General features: G+C 43.2%; 1 protein-coding gene across 1 annotated transcript in view; it reads right to left on the bottom strand.

The window, feature by feature from the left end:
* The window catches only part of LOC8024131 (partitioning defective 3 homolog), a 117,790-nt gene that overhangs the window by 31,087 nt on the left and 67,116 nt on the right, over positions 1–19,587 (bottom strand). Inside the window, 10 exon segments of the mRNA XM_042294063.1 lie at positions 407–729; positions 4,101–4,267; positions 4,269–4,378; positions 6,452–6,596; positions 8,640–8,717; positions 8,819–8,904; positions 9,070–9,246; positions 10,349–10,503; positions 14,042–14,231; positions 16,528–16,632. Coding sequence (XP_042149997.1) covers positions 407–729; positions 4,101–4,267; positions 4,269–4,378; positions 6,452–6,596; positions 8,640–8,717; positions 8,819–8,904; positions 9,070–9,246; positions 10,349–10,503; positions 14,042–14,231; positions 16,528–16,632 — 1,536 coding nt within the window.

The raw sequence follows: 19,587 nt of genomic DNA, 5'->3' as shown, positions 1-19,587 counted from the left end.
ATGGAGTTAGGTATACAACAAAAAAATAGCCTGGGCTATTTGTGCTCCAAAAAATATATATACCTGTCCGCAGACTATTAATGCAGACTCAATCACGGACATTTATTGCAACATCAATGTGGACATTGCAAGCAGACATTAAACACAGATATCGAACATGGACGTTAATCAGACACTGCATGTGGACACTGAATGCAGACATAAAATGTGGACATCTGACAAATACACTGAACTTCACATCGTACATGCACATCCATACCGGACATAGAACGCGAATATCGAACATACATATCGAATAAAAACACTGAATGAGGCCAACGAACACAAACACTGAATGAGGCCAACGAACACAAACATTGAATGTGGACAACAAACACAGATATAGAACGCAGAGACGGGTGCATACCTCCAGGAGCCGGTCACCCGGCCTGAGCCGTCCGTCGTCGATGGCCGCCCCCTTGGGCAAGATGTTCTTGATGTAGATGGGGCAGTTCCCTCCGGCCGGGTTGTCTCTCGTGGTGACGCTGAAGCCCAGCCCCTGGGGGCCCTTGACCAGCTTCATGTGCACCTTGCGCCCCATCTTGCGCGTGTTGGCCACGCTCAGGCAAGTGGACGCGGCCGCCCGGCCGTTTGGAGTGGCCGCCGGGGGAGGAGGGGGAGGCGGGGCAGGCGGGGGAGGGGGAAGCTTCTTGGTGGGCGTCACCGTGGCCACCTTGCTGTTCAGCCCCGCTGGAAGCCGAGGAAAGGAACACCCTTCACCCGAAGCCATTCCACAAGCAAAGCTACCTGAGTAAAGTTTTATGCGGACTATAGAGGGTCTGTGTTACTCTGTTTGACCTTCCACTGTACCGCAACGAAATGCTATGACCCGTTGCAGCACTGTAAAAAATGCTATATGCTACCAAAAAGAAAAAAGAAAAAAGTCTAAACAGCCAGCTTCGTGTTGCCACTTGTCAACATGCTCCTGTACCAGTGATATCTTTTTCAGAAACTGGCACATGAATGTCCTTAACAGTTCGACTATTTCCATAGCAGGTTGTGGATGGTCAAAAAGTGAACGACTTAGAAGTAGCCATACTGAAACTAGGATACTAATGCAGAACTAGAAGATTTACGTTTGGTCAGCTCAGGCCTAGGAAAGGTACTCAGACTGCCCTGGCAAAGGAGTAATTGCTCAGCGCTTAACAGCTGCAAAGGTGCACTGAAGTGTTTTTATAAATCATCTTCTTATGGTGCAAACCAACCTATGTGTACTAGGGATGTCGCGAACCACCCTAGGTTCGATTTCGAAAGGTTTCGATATTTGCGAAGCGAACTAAGGTTCGATTTCGAAAAATTCGATATTTTTGTACCGACCGAGGTTCGATTTCGAAAAATTCGCAACTTTTGACCACAGCGGAGTTTCGAATTCGAACATTTCGAAGCTTTCACGGTTTCTAAAATTTCGAATTCGAATATTTCGAATATTTTTTGACTTCAGGTTCGATAAATTCGAAGATTTCGAAATTCTTTGTAAAAAAAATTCGAAAACTTCGAACGCTTCGAATTTTTATAGACATGAAGTTCGAACAATTCGAAGGTTTCGAATTTCTTTTTGCATAAAGTTCGAAAAGTTCGAAGGTTTCGATTCTCTTTTAACGCTATATTAAAAAAAAAAACTTCGAAGATTTTGAATTTCTTTCTAATCCAAGTTTTCAAAATTCGAAGTCCGATTTTCAAGTTTTTCCACAGTTTCAGTTTCAAATAACGTTTTCACGACTCACTGGTTTTCACAAAATCAAGTTTAGAAAAGTTAGGATGTGATATCTAGATTCTGCGCTAGATTCTGCGAAGTTGGTCAGGCAATTAAATGAGACGACGAGTGTCTCGGACGTGCTAGAATATTTGCCAGTGCAGAATTGTGACCGCCAGCCCCGGGGGGGGGGGGGGGGGGGGGGGGGGTTCTTTAACCTGCTTCATGCAGTAGTGATTGCACGAACACACTGTTTTACGAGACTCATATAGTTCGAAACGGCCAGGGGCGAGCAGTAGGTTGAGGCTCAGAAAAACCTTGAAGCGACCTGGCAAACTAGCTCGCCACCCCTTGCACGCTTGTAGTAATCCGATCCGGTGAAGTTTATAATTGTCCTGGAGGTTTATTTTCTGGGGCGGAGGAATCGCCTCGAAAAAAGACGCTCCTCGACCTGGAAACAACTCCAGGTCGAGGAGCGTTCTACCATACAAGTGGCGTCGGAAGAGGAAAAACGGGGGGAAAGAATGTAGCGGGGGGGGGGGGCTTCAGCTTCCTTTTCTTCCTTGCAGGTATTTCGGACTGTTAAAGAAAACAATACGGGGAAAGAGGGCGTGGTCGAGCTTATTTTAATCTGAAATTATTTATGCATATGTATAGCTACTGTCGCTCTTCACTGCATAAAAGGTTGCGTAGATGGTCATTGTTAGAAACTCGTTGTCAGAAGGCACTGCTCGTCACATGCTTAGTGGTTCGGAAGTTCAAAGCTGTCTTTTCGACCTAAACACCTGTGCCAATAGTAACAAAAAAAAAAAAAAAAAGAATAAATGCGGGAATGAAAAGCAGGAGGAAAAAAAAAACTATCAAGAATTCGTCGGAAGTGTTCTATTCTTGCATATTCAGAGGTTCAGAACTTCGAAACAAGTTTCTTTTACCAAAATGTGTACAGGCTAAAAGAAACACGTCCCAGGAACGTGAAGCGAAAAAAAAAAAAAAGTTTTCTTTTAATGACGTGCTGAACTTGAACACTATTAGAAATCTTCTCCCATGAGTTAATTTATTCCTTAACGTGAAAAAACAATAAATATATTATTTTGTATTCTGCAGATGGCAATTATATGTACTGTCTGTGGTGTTAATTTAAATGCGATACCTCAAACAACTTAGACGAAAATAAATATCAAGTTTAGGTCATAATTGCATGCAGATACATGTTTGGACATTTCTTCGAAACTCACGTTGAATAACAATAATCACACCTTAAGACGGCACTTACCTAGGCTATACATAGATCATTCCTAAAAAAGTATAACATATCTACCATAAATAGCTCCGGCTGCAGCGTGCTTCAAATCTGGCACAAACGATAATCGTCAAAAAGCCGTCGTCCTTCCTCGCCCCTTCGGGGATTTATTTCTTTAAACCTAAGCATGCCAGAACATTGAAATAAACGACATTGTCTTTCGTAAGGAACGCAGCACCGCGTGTAAAAGTTCGAGAAAAAAAAATTACGAATGTACCCCACTAGAAATCAAATGAAACCGTCCGCCGGTCTTTCGAAGTTCGACGAACGTCGAACTTTTACCCTAAAAGTTCGAAGTTCGTCGAACTTCTGACTTTTCAGAATTCGAAAGTTCGAAACTTTTCGAATTCTCTTGATAAATAAGTTCGAAAGTTCGAAATTCATCGAATTTTTTGGTCAGTCAAGTTCGAAAGTTCGACAAGCATCGAACCTTGCAGCGCAATAAGTTCGAAAGTTCGAAAAAGATCGAATTTTTTAGCGTAATAAGTTCGACGATTCGAAAAGTGTCGAACTTCTTAGCTTAACAAGTTCGAAAATTCGACCTCCGTCGAATTTTACGATATAGACAATTCGAAAAATCGAAATCTTTCGAACCTTTCGAACCGCTTGATTCGATCATCGAAACTTCGATTCGAAAAAAGTTCGCGGCATCCCTAATGTGTACCAAGTGCCCCAGAAAACCCAGAATCACAATCGTGCGTGTCCTTTCCTTTATAGAAAATGCGACTAAACATGGCGACACAGCCCTTTTTGTTAGATAAATCTCAGAAAAAGGAGGAGTCACTATGTTTGGATTCGCTTTTAATAAAAAAGAAAAGACCATACACAACTGTAATTTTCGGTTTCCTGGGGCACTTAAGGCAAATGGACATGTTGACACGTTTGAATAGATTTTTTTATTAAAAAAGAAAAAGCTACACATCACTGTAAATTTTGGTTTTCTAGGATGCTTAGGAAGTGTAAGTTAAGTTTGCACCATAAAAAAAACTATTTCAGAATCCACTTTAGAGCCCCTTTAGGTTTAGGAGGGCACTTCAGCACAAACCTAATGCGACCGAGGACACTCACCTCTTTCTTCTCCCTCCACGAGCCCGTTTGTGGAGGCCACGGTGCCGTTGTGCATCCCGTCGGCTTCTGCCGTCTTCCGGCACGCCGGCGGGGGTGGCCTCCTGGGCGGGCTCCGGCAGGGGATGGGAGACCCTCCCAGCCTTCCTCCCGGTGGGAGGGGAGGGGGGGGACGTGGGGAGGGGAGGAGGAGGGGACGGACAGGGCCCGGAGGGGGACGCCAGCCGTGGCCGTCTTCGCCGCGAGAGGTGCAGGCACACCTCCGGAGCCCTGAGTGCCTCCTGCGGAAAAAAAAAAAGGGTCAGTCCCACGTGGATTTACGGTGCAGACACGGCTATGGTAGCTGCAACATCCTCATCGAACCCTTGAGCCTTATGTGGAGAAACTGCCTTGAACGGCCGGTTCAAGACGCGTTCCAGGTGCCGTATCGTCTCCAATGTTTGCTCGAGAAGTAACACACTAGTTTATTTTATACGCACAGAAGCCCTACGACAGACAACGCCGCACGAGACGTGAGTGGTGCGATGCAACGTCGCCGCAGCTGGGTCCACCTTGCCGGCGTGGCACAATGCTTGCACGCTCAACCGTCGTCAACGGTTGCGCTTTATTAGGCGCTGCATCGAAGCAGCTGGCGTGGCTCTGTGGTGGCGCGCTCCCTTCGCGACTGGCGGACCCGGGGATCGAATCCTGAGGAGACCGCGGCTGGTTTGGGAGATTTTCTTTTTCGAGCATTCGGCGACATTGGCAGTGGACGCCCTACAACTACAGCAACCACATCGTTTTGAGTGGGGTGAAGAGCCCTTGACAACAACCTAGCTGCACGTCGAATCTGTGAAGTTCAGACGCTGTAATAGGTTTCCGTGTTTTTGGTACATGCCAGAAAACCCCAAAATTAACCCTCGACCGGTTTTATCGAAATCGAAAGAAATCCGAAAAACCACTGAATCAAAGCTTTCCCTAAATAAAAAAAAAAAAAAAAAAAAAAAGAAACGCAAGCTTTGTGGAAAGAAATCTTTAACTACAGCTTTATTTTGTCTTGACTTGGAGCACGACCAGCACCAAGCTGTCCGAGAAGCAGCGACTTTCTCCGGGAACCCCCCTCCCCTTATCTCGTTTCCTTGTAAGAACGGTGGCGGGACGTTTTCCAACAATCTGGGTCATGCACAGGTTCCGTGGAGGTTAGAAAATCCCACGATTTTGTCCTGTTTACTAAATGTATGCCCCAATAAGGGCAGATATTTTTGCCCCACGCCGAAAACAGACACTAGAAAAGACCGAATCTGTGGGAAAAAATAAACGCCCAAAAAATACCCCCGAATTGGAAGGAAAAAATAAACCTCGAAAACACGGAGCCCTATTAATGGCCTGGAGCTTCAAAAATGAAGCTCGGTATCGTAAATCACAAAAGGTTCTATACAACAATTAGGCAGATTATTTTGCAATAAATTTACTCGGATAAGTAAAGAAAGACAAAACAACTGAAAGGTGACACCAATTTTTTTACAATTGAGGCCCATATCCAGTTTTAATGACTAGTGGAGGAGTGTAGTGCTATTGAAAGAAGCGAAATTCAAACAAAGAATCAGACTCTCTACGAGGGAAGCTGAAGAAAAAGCTGCTCAAGTATGTCTCGATATACTGGCCCACTCTACAAATAAGTTGTGTATTATGAAGTTGACCTCTAAGAATCACACAGTGAGTTATATCTGTCCATTCACTTCAAATTTCAATGTCAACTGATATGCTTCTTCTGCTGAGAACTAGACATGGATGAGGGTCAGACGAGCAAGCTTGGCTTTCTGGTTTTACAAAATTAGAATTCAGAGCAGCTAAAGTTAACAGCCACAACAAAAAGTACATGACGAACCCTAGCATGGCTCATCACATATTTTCATGCTAGAGGAGTGTTGAAGATGTAAAGAGTTGAATATTTTTTGTGCATGCACATTCAACAGAATGTGCATGTGTCTGCCCCTACTGCTTAGTCGTTTTGGCCTGCATTATTGTAGTGCATCGACCCCGAAGCTACGCTGGTGCGGACGCATGAGCACGTACGGGCAAGGGTTCTGCGTGCCAGGCAAGTGCATTCGAACACTGAGTCGCCTCCAACCAGAGCGGCCTTTTCTCATGCTGACCTTTCATAGCAAAAGCCTATAATACGACACCGCTTAAGCCTACGATGTGTTCATCTCACTTGGTACATAACAGTTATGTTTACCTATATAACAAAATAAACAGAAAGAGTAAACTTGAGGAAGAAAACGAGAAAGGACGGACAAACACGTTTTCTTCCTCAAGTTTACTATCCATACCAACCCGCTCGTTCTGTCCAAACAGAAAGAACAAGCACTTACTTTGAACACCTGCTGAGCATCTTGGAAACTGAGGTGGAGCAAGCTGCGGCCGTTGACTTCGACAATGGTGTCGCCAACCTGAAGTCGGCCATCCCTGTCAATGCGGCCGCCAGGTTCAATGCCTTGGATTACCAAACCCATGTCCCTGGGAGCGAGCCAAGAACGGTGACATGTAGGCCTTCTACAGCACCTAGCTACACTCCTAAGCACTTGAAGATTTTCTAGCGAGACACAGATATCAGTAATTCCCTTTTAAACAAGTAGAATTACAGGAAAAACCAAAAAATGGAAAAAGCTCAGCTGAAAAGATGTTGAACTCCAGCATAGAAAAGTTAACGCGATCCAGGAGTTGTGTGTCTGCTGCGAGTGTAAGCTTTCCATTCTTGATTTGGCAACAGCCTATGGTGTCACCGTAAAGCCTACTCATGGCCAAATAGAATTCATGAGCCATTCCACTCAGTGAAGCTGGATGACCGGTGAAGCTGTTTAGCACACGACACAGACGTGACACAGAATTTTGAACAAAGGTATGAACTATTGCTCCCACGAGGAGCCAGAGGAAACCAGACACGTGCGACGGGACCGCCACCTGGCGAAAAGTAGACACGCGCTGAAACTGCCACCCCGGGAGAGCGGAAGGAAAGGAAACTAGGCACACAAGCACTTGGAACAACGACAAAGAGACGGCGGTGCGAGCGTAGACATGGCCGACGCAGGTCGCACAGCGGCATTAAGAAAACTTTATTATCTACCTGAGAGTCTACTGATCTGAAAAATGGTGCCTATTGATAACTAATCTACTGAAAATGCATTTCCAAGTGATGAGACATGAAAAAACAGTTAGGGCGCAGGCGAGCTGGTGTAAGTTTACCATTTTTTAGACCACCTGAGACTGGGTGGAAGAAACACGACGACGTCTCAAACTTTTCGAGACGTCGTCCTGTTTCTTCCACCTAGTCTCAGGTGGTGTAAAATATGATGAGACATATAAGCTTTTGCATAGAATGAAGCAATTTTTCATTGAATTCAGCACTTGAGTTTTTGTTGATGCACACGAAAAATCCATGGAACCCTGGCCATAAACAGCCTCGCTGCTAAAGAGAGCTAGAACTTGCTCGAACTCGGCGGCCATATTAAAGGTTATGTGGGCATGTGTGTATGGTGAGAAGATATATCAACAAATCTTATACATGCATGCACGTCTCTGGAACCACCCGGTTTTTCAACCATACAAACAGTGTGTGCTGTATAAAAAAGGGGCTACATGTTTGGTCATTGTGCCAAATGCATTTACAGGCAGTAGCTTTATAGGGCGGGTGGGTGGGGCTTTTAGTTTGGGTGCTGCCTAGGGCAGAATGACTTAGTTTTTCAGTGCCTGGGGTGGGTGGACACAAAGCCTTTACATTGAATTTTCTGCATCACCAAGTGAGAGAAAAAGTGCTTTTTTGCCCTTTTCACTCCTCGTTCCACGTGCTCCTTTCTACACCCCCTTTCTGCTCCTCTTTTTCTTGCCCTTTCCACGTCTCTCAGCTCTGCATGCTTTCTCACACCACCTGCTTCTGCTTCTCCCGTTCTTGTGCGCTGGGTCTGGAGCTCAGTCAGCAGCGCACTCGGCTTTCATGCTGGTGACTGGGGTTTGGTCCTTGGAACTGGTTGCCGGTTTTTTTCAAGATTGTTTAGCATTGACAGTCTGATGAACCTACACATTTCTTGCTTACCTGAGGTTGGTTAGTTCTATAAAGCTACCACTTTAATAACTGAACCTTCAGATGGACTGCAGAGAGCAATTTCCGAAGGTGCTAGTGTGTGCTCCATCACAAGAGCTGGAACTAGATGGTGTCGTAAGGCACCTAATAGTACAATTTGGCAAGCATTATGAACGAGTTGGTCCTCTAGCCATTTCTTAAAACTTTCCAATCTTCTTATCAATCATAGCAGATCACTGCTCCGATTGTAACAATTTTTGTGCATGTTCTCTAAATGAAATACAACACCACACCCTATTTACCAATAAAATAAGAGCATTGCGTCAGAATTAAAGATTTACAATTGTACGAAATTCTGTAGTACGAACCTAGAAGATATGCATAAGGAGTGAAATGTGACTTACTATACTGTTATATCAAAGACATTGGCCTCAAATCAGGGACTCCTAAGTAAACATTACATGAATCTGTTAAAAGCTTACCTTCCCCCCGTTCCTTGTTCGGGGACAACATGAATCCCCAGAGGGCCTGCCTCATTCTTCAACACAACCACATTATCCCTAAAAAAAATAAAAAAAGTGTGTGAGGCACCACAAAAACATGAGCTGGAACGCCGTCATCATCGGTCAAAAGTGCCAACGACAGCACCCGCCCTCCTCACCTTTCATCGCTGCCTCCCGAAACCTCACTGTCCCTGTCTGGAGAGGAGCCGGCACTGCCCAGGGGGTCTTTTCTGCTGTCCTGGAACTGAACAACGCACCAAAACGTTCAAATTTCAAGCGGGACTACAGATGAGCAATGATCATAGACATAAACATTGACCACACCCGAGCGACAGTCATTAACATAAGCGACAACCGCACATGAGCAACGATCGCCAACGTAAGCGAAGACTAATACGAGGCAAGTCACCTTGTAGAGCTGTCGGTCGGCTGCTTCCGCCCAGCGGAGCATGGTAGGGTTGTTGCCGAGGATGGAGAGCCGTCCCGAGCCCCTGGATATCCGTGAGAGTGCAGACTTCTCCTCTCCACTGCCGTCACCACGCTCTCCCGGAGAAGACGGGTGCTCCCCATCTGAGTGGCTCCCATTCTGAGGTGGGCACGATCACGAGGAAGTGTAAGCACTCGGGCAACATTTCACGTGATCGCACCGTCTGTTGCAGAGCGTGCTAGTCAAATTCTACGGGACAGAATTGTAACCTGGTCAGTTCAGAATACCAGTTTGTGTGATGGTGGAGTAAATGATATACAATTTAGAGGTGAAGCAGCGAAATTGAATGAGGGACTAGACCCCTAGTGCTTAACTGCTGTTTTCTTGCACCTTTTCACTCCAGAAAAATCTGTGTAGAGCCACACTTATTATGGTTCCTGATCATACAAATTTTTTCTGCTTGCTGAAAAACATCTTGTTCTTGCAGGTGTGCAAGAAAAGACATTTTAATCAAAGCAACCAGCAATTGCAGGTTTCCAGTTACCTTCAAAGAAAAGCTATAGAGATCGTAATCGCAAAAGACTGCTGCCTCCATCTTCATGTTTCTAGAAAATTTTACAAAAACAAAATCAAGGGTTTTTTTTTTTTTTTTTTGTACAATTTTTTTAATGAATTTTAGAAAGTGTGATGAGATGCACACAAGAAAGCATATTACAGGAACTGAGAAAGTTTATAGAATCCTTTTTTGGAACTATCCTCGAAAACTGTGGGTTCCAAAAACAAAAGGGTCTTAAATTAGTTTGTTCACAAAAGTTGGCCATATATTTTTGTAAAAGAAAAAAAAAAAAAAAAAGAATTACTGGATAAGATGACACGTTTCCAGAAAAAGAGGCTGATGTTAAAGAGAGCAGTATTGACTTGGCACACTTTGATAAAACATGCCATAGCACTTTAATCCCCGATGACCAATGCTCAGCTTTTCAACTTTCAACAGTTGTCAGTGTAATATAAATAGCTTTAACCTTAAGGAATAGGCATAACCTGAGTTAGTGCCTTCTGCTTCTGAAAATCACAGCTGTCCTTATATATCTAAAGTTACATTTGTCATTGTGAACACCCAAGACCAAGGAACACAGTGGAGTCCTCACATGTTTATTGGTTGGCAAATGCTAAAAGTGTTTTCTTTCTTGCTACCCTATGCAATGACAGCTATGCAGAGCAAACAAGAGATGACGAGTGGTGCTGAAGCAATGGGGATTACCTCCTTGATCCCTCGGGAGAGGGAGACGTCATCGACAACAACTGCGGCCGACCACCGTTTGGTCGGGTCGGGTTCCGAAGAGACGGGCGACAGGCGGGGCGATAGGCGGTTCAGCGTTGGCTCGCTGCCCCTTCGCACCTGAAGGGGGGCCACGCCTGCACATACATGCCCAGTGCACAAATCAAACAGAGAAACAAAGCCTCAACATCCACATGTCTGCACAGCCTACCTGCACATACACACTCAATGCACATGTCAACAAAGTCTCAACGTCCATGCCAGCACATACATGCCCAAAGTGCATGTCATGTCTCAATATTCACACATGTATGGGCCATTCCTGCACACACAAGCTTAATGCACATGTCAAAAGAGCCTCAAAATATCTACGCTTGCACACACGAGCCCAATGTGCATGTCAATAGAATCTTTACATCAACAAAAATGCAGGACCATGTCAGCAGAGAGAGAAGCCCAATGCCTTTTATTTTTCTGCTTTTTTTTTATTTTTATTTTTGTTGCGTTTCATCGCCGCGCACCGTAGGCGATCAAGGGCATGTCAAGTTGCGTATGCAGCTTTTACCCTTGATTGTTATCATCAAGTCTAGTGGAAATAAAGAATTATTATTGTGAAAGCATTAACTGTTCTATGGAGCAAACTGGTGTTCTCAGCTCTTGAAGCCGTGTGCCAAAAGCACCTAAATTCCCCCGTCCCAATGGAGCGCAGCCTGTAGTCTGCAACAGACATGCTGCATAGTTTCAAAGTACCCCACTCCATGGCGCTGCGGCCCCGCACCGGTGGAAGGAACACGGTTAACACGGTGGCAAAAGCTCGCAAGAGGCCTCAAGAGCTGATGGGGGGAGAGGAGCGGGGGCTCCTCTTGGTGCCGATGAACATGGCGGCGCCCCAATACTCGCACCGCAAAGCTCGAAGGAGCACTCAATGCTATTCAATTCAACGTTCATGCTTTCGCATTCACAACTCGTAAGAAAAGCTTAGGGGTCCTCGAATTTTTATTATTATTATTATATGCACGGATATAGGCACTTATTACGTAGGCTTGCTGGCACTGTGCATGCCCCATCGCTGAGCTTGGACTGCTGGTAGACTAAACTGCTCGTAGAGATATAAAGTTCACTCCTCTACTGCTGCTGAATAGTGTGTAAGAAAACTTTTGTGAAGGCCACTTTGTTCCAAAGCCAAAATACAAATACTGGAACTTGTAGAAAAAAAGTCAGGTTTATACGGAAATGTTACAGCGAAAAAACAAGTGGCTAATCATTTGGGGTATCTGAAGGCAGGGGCGGATTTATGGATCGGGCTTGGGGAGGGAGGGAGTCGGTAGGCTACGGCTGGCAAAGGGTGAGGGTTTGCTGAGATATGTCACTACGGCCGAAATGTTACACAGATCTATTTTGTCGACCCAATCTTTGCTATGTCACCAAAACCTAAACTTTTAACTGATGTATATCAATTTGGGGGAGGGGGGACTTTCCCCCCCTCGCCAATTTGTCCCAGTCTGTAGGCTGGGAACCTAGAAGACAGTTAGAGTTAAAGATGTGAAATAAGCATACGAATGAATAACATTGATGCATAGGGAGCACACCACTACATAAATTGTAATGTAGTGGTAAGTTCACTACATTAAAGGTGGTCTCTTCCTCTGGAAATCTTCACACTCTCTCATAGCCTTAGTATGTGATGCAAAACCAGATCATTTCCTCTTTCTTACATTTTATAATCGCTGAAATAAAATTTTAAAAAAAATGTCGCCCTTCTTTGTTGTGTTCCGCGACCTTATCAAGACCCAGCGAGAAAGCTAGAAACGAAGTAGGAGGTACTAGCACAAAATGCCACTGAGGTGTGCGGACTAAGGGGGCAGGGGCCCGATAACCTGCTGATAACCCACGTGTGGGAAAGCTAAATTCCTCTTGCACAAGGTGCTGATAGCGTTGCGTGCAAGCGTCACAACTGAGGCCCTTTGGACCACCAGAGGGCAGCCGTTGGCCAAAGACCAACAGATCTGAATACTTTTGAGAGGAAAGCAGGGCTGCATGACGACATATGTCTATGACCTTGCAGATTGAATCAGTTTATGAGCAGTGAAGAATTTTTACATAAATAGTGACATTCCCAGTTCAGAAGTTACCGTAGAGTCACTTCTGTTTTAAAGCCTAAATAAAAATAACTGACTGTGCTTACGAAGCATTTAATCACTCGAGAAAAATTAAGAATCTCTAGAGATGAAAAATTGGTGTCATAATCATACGGATGCTCGCAACTCAATACTATTATTATTTATGTAATTCAGCTTAGAAAGACAGCACCGCAGAAAGCTGATTAGACGTACTGCAGAAGTTATGATTCCATGTTTTTTTTTCTAAAGGTGATAACATGATTAATACAGTATGTCTGAAAAGGAAGTTTTTAAGGGGCACTGACAGGGTATTTATGCTCGCCAAGGTTTTTATTTGTATGTGACACATGAGAGCCCAACTACCCAGAACACAATTTGCGGCTCAAAATTTGTTGTTTTTTTTTGTCTGAAAACCGCAAATCGAGAACTGGCCGGTTTGAGTCGCACTCGCTCTCTTCTCCGTGGTCACGTGCCATTTTCTATGGTTTAGATACAACTACCAAAGATAATCAAAGCCGTGAACCATCCAAGGTACACACTCAATGCTAGAAATAGACAAAAAATATGAAGCCCATTTTTTTGTGGCTTGCAAAAAGCTGTAAATATGTTGCAAGTACAGCCACATGCCTTTTGGTAACTTTCTCATTTCTTCTCCCTCCCCAGTCTGGTTTCAGTTTCAATTTCAAGCAGTAGCGTGTTTTTTTTTTTTTACTTTATTAAAAATTTATCTGATGCCATAGCAAAATATTAATTGGGTAGTTTTCTGACACCATAATGAATTGCCTGGCAAAAAATAAAAAATAAACATTTTTTTGGGGGGGTGCAAGTGTCCCTTTAAGGTGGAGCAAAAAAAATTGTCAATGGGATGCAGTAAGAAAATTTCACTGGACCGATTCTCATACTAAATTTCGAATACACACTCCATCATAACAAATATATATCTTAAGATGTCTTAATGAGCATAAATAACTTTAAAACAGTTATTGATATAGCTTTTGCCATTCCTCTAGAACTATTAAAGAATAACCTATATCCTATTTGTCCTCATAAGCTTTCGTTACAACACACAAAAGATAAGCATTTCCTCTCTGGCATAAAGTGAACTAATGTCAGAAATATTAACAGAATGATTATATCATCATAATAGATATTTTTGTACAAATACCAGCTTACTATGCTCAAGCACTGAATCCTGCCTTTCAATTTCGAGTTTGAGCTCAATTTTGAGAATGAGTTTAAGTATGAATTTGAGTATAAGTTCAAGTATGAGTACGAGTGAGTATGAGCTTGAGAATGAGTCAAGTATGAGTTTGAATACAAGTTTGAGTATCAGTCAAATATGAGTTGGAGTTCTATTTTAAGATCAAATTTGATTTCAGGTTTATTTTGAATATGAGTTAAAAATGTATGAGAATGAGTATGAGTTTGAGTATAAATTTGAATATGAGTTTGACTTCAAAATTTTTTCCAAGACCACTTTCGATTTTAGTGACAAGCTGAGCATTCAGGAGGTAGTGGGTACATAGAACAGGGGTATGCATGTGCTCTTGCTCACCCAGAGGCAGCTTGTCCCCCGTGATCTCGACGTCGACGTAGCTCGAGGTGCTCTTGCCCATCCCATTGTGGTGCAGCTCGTTGCAATGGAACATGTCGGGGCTCTCTGTGCCCACCGAGCTGGCACTCGTGCCATCGCCCGCATTGTGGGTCGGGCAGGGAGACGACTGCTCCTCAAACACAGCAATAATCTGCGAGGCAGAGACACCTAATAATTGGGAGGGTTTGGCCAGCACATCCGCTCTGCTTCTGCCTAGCTTTTTCCGTACCACGCCCATTGGTCATCGATCATCCGTGATCAATGGTTTTCATGCACTGCCAAAATTTGAATTTTAAGTGCAAGAACATGGTGCACCATCTCGTGGATAGAAATAAATAAAGCCTCAGTTTTGATTTCATTTTGTGCTTTCTTCCAAGCTGGTGAACTATTAGAAATAAATCTCTGCACAACGGTGGCACTTGTCAAACATGGCATCCTACTTACATTGGGGACAGCTATGAAGATGCCTCAATCGCACAACTTGCTGTTGTTTTTTTGGATGACAAAAAGCGGCGGCTAAGTAATTCTTAAAATAAAATAAAAATGTGTTCATTCCTCAAAATTAATGCTTTTCATCGTAATATGAAAAGAGTTGAACGCAGTTTGCCAGACACTGAGGTAGAGTGGCCCCACCCTCGGATATTAAAGGACCACTTGCCTTTCTCTTCCCTGATCGCAGGAAAAGTAGCAATTTTCAAAGGATCCGTGCAAACACTTATTTTCTTAACAAATTTGCATATAGAGCGATATGACACATCAAAATTTGTCCAATTAGTTGTCCCTTCAAAAGAAATTGAGGTTGGTATAATGTGGAAAAACGGTACTAAAAGTTTATTTTTTGAAGATACAATGTATGTGCAGAGGTGTATAAACGCTCAAACTTCTACAGCTGTCAAATTAAACAACAAATAAAATAGAAATTCAAAATATACAAAATGTGCCCCACACCCACGGCTATAACTTCTGAAAGTTGGTGTACTCTAACTGACATGGCCTATATTTGGTTCGTTGGAGAGTTAGCCTCTGGAAACATGTGCTTTTTTAAGGAAGGAATGCTTATATTGGTGAAACATAGATAGTAAATACACTTCACATCCCCAGCAGAATGCCTTCTTTGTGTTCTACCTTGGTTTTGCCATAGCCTTGATTGAAGTTCCTTTATATTTATCAATTTCGTCGGCCTTGTTGGGAACTTAAAACGTGCACGCTGGCTCAGGACAGCAATGGATATTACAGTGATGCTTACCGACAACCACCTGTTAAGCAACGCCTATAACATTATTGAAAGTGTCCCCAGAGCTCTTGAGGTCTAAAAAATATGCCCCAATACAGTTGCAATATGTCAATAATGCCTTCTTTGTTAAGAAGACTGATGGAAGCAGTTACGCATGTTAGACAAGCGCAACCACTGTTCCCAGAACTATTTGTGACAGCCCATGAGCTTGTGGTAAAGCTCAAGCCTATGTTAAAACCGAAACTTGAGTTCTTTGGTTATTCACAAGATTGTGGACCATAATTCCCCGCACTAAATTTAATTTTTTGACGGCACTTGAAAACCATCGATCACCGGTGATCGAAGGTCTATGGGCGCCATCAGGAAAGAGTTATTGAGTCACTGTTCTTTCAGAGTAACATGGTCATTAAAGGCCTGGCCTATTTGCCTTTTGCAACAACCAGTGCAAAGGAGTAAACTTGTTCTCACCTTGCCAGGAAATGCTTTAGAGATTAGAGAGTTCCTTGTGATGATTGGTCATTATTGATAATAACAAAAATTGCAACAAGATGCTAGCTCTAGCAATCCTTCAATTCCTTCCATATTTTAAAATTCAGAGCAACGGTTCCGAGATAGTTACTGAAACATTATCCCTGATACCACAAAAGTAATATTCACTTTTTTTCTTTTTTTTCATTCACTCCTTGAGGTAACACATACTACAGGTTCAAGATGAATAATGAATAAAGATAAATACAATATTTCATAAAGTTAACAAAAAACATGTGTGTTTCATTCTTGTGACTTTCTGTTTAATGAAAAACATAATTTGTGAATCTTTGCTGCTGAAGAAAGAAACATGTGTGATAAAACTTGATTTAACAGCTTCCGAAGTCTCTTGTATCTGCAGACTGCTACTGCTAGTGGTCGATCATCAACAATCAGCACAGAATGCCGACTTGAAGTCACTGAAGGTTAGTCCTACGAAGCTCGTTGCAGCTTATTCTTTTTAATATTTTCTCTAAATTATCTTTCTGCAACTCATAAAATTTTGTTCATAAAACATTCCTCTAGTTCTGTGTAAACAATACCCAATAAATTATTAAGGGTTGTTTTGACAGAACTAGAGGAATGTTAAAAATTTATGTGTTGCAGAGAGATAATTATTGGCAATAATGGATACTTAACATTATACTTTGTGAAAGAGTGAGCGAGAATTGAAGGAACAACTTGCCTGTTCCCTGTCGTCCACCACATCATTGAGTTGGTCGTCAGGGTCCAAGATTCCTCCGTCGCTGTAGCTTTTCACATTATGTACAGTCACCCACGTGTCTTGAGCCTGGGAAAGAGCAAAGATTTCTTTATAGACTTGTCCCACAGATACAGGATCAAATTTTGGCAATACACCAGCTGCACCTAAGTACTACAAAAAACCTCAGTACACCTGAGAAGAAACTAAATCTTGTCCGAAAACGAAAATAAGGTGATTGCGTCATCCGCATGATCATGTTGCATGCCTCCGACGTCATGCTGAAGAGACGATGCTGCCAGCTACGCTAGGTGGCGCAAAGCGACCTCCCAGTGTTGGGTAAAGTGCACCTAATAAGTACTTAAAGTATGAAGCAAACTAGAGGTGATGTACTCCACGTAGAGTAGTAAGTGTACCAGATGCAATGTGCTTGAAGTGAAGTACTACAAATATAATGTACTTTTAAAGTACTTTTTAACACAATCTTTCACGGTGCCATTTCATTCCCTTATGCAGTGGACTTTAACTGATATGCATTGCCCTAGGGGTAATCGGGGGTGCATCACTTCCCTAGTAGCCCACTTCGTCCTGTGGACGTCTTTAGGATGTGCTAACGTCCCAGGGATGTCCTGTGGACGTTCACAGGACATTCGCGCTACTTGGGTTATTTTTGGATATGGCGTCAAATACTGGATAATGTGAAGTGGCAATTAAAAGAATAGCTGTTTCCTAAAAGGGCACCAGACTTTTGAATTTGGTGCCACTTGCACTGGCTTGATGCACCCAATGGGATTAAACATGATACTAGGAGAGAGCATGAAGTCAGCCCCGTAGCTTCCCCAAGCAATCCTCTCATGAAGGAGTGTCCTCTCCTTAACAAAAAAAGAGTGAGTGTGCAGGAGAACAGGTAATAATTATAATGTGACGTCTGAGACAGCGGTGCGGAAACATTAAGGAACTTTCAAGTCGAAGGAAAAGACAACAGAGGAGTATGTCTCAAAACAATGAGACATTCTCCTCCGTTGTCTTTTTCTTCGACTTGAAAGCTTCATTTTTCCGCACCACATAGTAGGGTGTTACATTATGATTAATTGTCCTCTTCCTAATATTTTTAACCTCCTCGCTTGTGCTGACTGGGCGAAAAGTAGCAAAAGTTCGAAGAGCTATGGTAAAGCCGCCCCCCAACCAAACGGAGCGATGTGTCGTTTGCTCACATTTCTGGCGAAAGTAGAATATCCCTCCCAGTATTTCTTCAGAATTGACAGAGAAACATTTTCTGATACAAATTTTACAAGACCAAATTTGGAAAATGTACTTTAGAAGTTGGGGATTGCACTTTTCTTGGAAAGTACTAGAACAAAAGAAGAAAAAAAAAATCTTCAGGTACAAGTACAGTGCAACCCAACTATAACGATAATGAGAAAACCCAAAATTTCAATCGTTATAACCAATTATCTCTGTATCTGGACTAAAAACTGATTATTTCCGGTCTAGAAACTGATCGTTTTAAGTGGTACATCGTTATTACTGGGTTGCACTGTACATACTCAGAGACTGTACTTCAAGTGAAGTGAAAGTTTTCTAAACCTACTTCAAGTAGTACTTTAAGTACAATGGACAAAGAACTTCACAGCACTGCCGCCTCCCAATTTAAAGGGTTCGGCTTTATGCATACATACATCCGTTCATATTAAGCCACGTGCGCATTGTGTGGACTACTTCGTCTCTCGGAAAGAAAACTGGCTTCTGCGCAGGCGCATTGGCCACAGATGCATGTTGCTTTTACACAGACAAAAATATCACCACAGGTCCGTAATGTTCGGTGCTCCTGACCCTTCAATGCTTCAGGACCGATCCCAAAGGGGCGACAATGCAAAGTGGGTGAAAGACGCAAACAGCATTTTTGCTATGTCAGTGTTTGTTCGCTTAGTGCTCATTTATTCACTCTTCGAAACAAAGCCGTTTTTACTGAGCTTGTTTTCAAGCGAGCCTTTACCCTCCCTTGTATGATTCCAACAAAAGTGTAAAGAACCCGAGAAGACTTGTGATTGGGTGGATTTGCACTGGGTGCAAATCCACCCAATCCACTATCTACTCGAAGAGCCAAGACACTCAATTCAAACAGTGAGGAAAAAACAGAGGCAGCAACAAACAGAGGAGTTTGGGTTAACACCGAAAGATCACAAGCCTCGTGCGGCTAGAACAATATTGCTGGGTGGTCCGGAATTAGACTAAGCCCGCCACTGTGGCCGCCGCTGGGCCGGTCCAGGATGACAATGCTCCACTTCCACCGGGACAGTGTATTTGCAGCGTCGTGCATCACCTCAAATAGTTCCATTCACACGCAAGATGCACACAAAGACTAGGAAGAGAGTGCTTTCTCAAAGGGCGGGCAATCAGGGCACCGACCTTGCGGAGCCACTAGTTATGCCATTGTCACCCAGAGCCTTCCTCACATCACTTACTCTTTTTGCTTTTTTTTTTTTTCCCGGACAATGCAATTCTGTCTTTGAGGCACTGACATTGCATTGGCACAAGCTAGACCAATGCATTACTTTGACATAGCATACAATAGACCAGTTGCTGCTCCGTTCCATGGGCGCCGCCATGTTTGTTTATGCTGACGCCATGACGCAGTAGGCGGGGTTAAGCTTTTTGCACGACTCAGTCTTTTTAGAAGCCTTCGCACATCTCGTAGTGCAATAACATCAGAAATGCATAGTCATAAAGCTCCAAGAACAACACCGATGACTAGAGTGCAGTAAAAAGCAAAAAGCTTGTTTTATGCACAGTCCCTCTCTTCATAAGAGCCTGCATTTAAAAATATTATTTCCCATGTTTATCGCTGGGGGCTAGGATTGCTCTAAGAAAACAAAGATTTCAGAAAAATATAAATCTGTATACAGTGTTGCCAATTTAGAGGTTTTGCCGCTAAATTTAGCAGTCTGCCGAATCGCCTAGCAGGAGAAATTGATGTTTTGTGGGCAGCGGAAGTTATAAAGGTTTTCAAGTCATGTTAGCGTTTTATTTCTGGCAGTTTACATT

The sequence above is a fragment of the Ixodes scapularis genome, unplaced genomic scaffold, assembly GCF_016920785.2.
Source record: "Ixodes scapularis isolate PalLabHiFi unplaced genomic scaffold, ASM1692078v2 PGA_scaffold5__190_contigs__length_132052651, whole genome shotgun sequence".
NCBI lineage: Eukaryota > Metazoa > Arthropoda > Arachnida > Ixodida > Ixodidae > Ixodes > Ixodes scapularis.
This window is presented reverse-complemented; position numbering and strand designations above follow the sequence as displayed.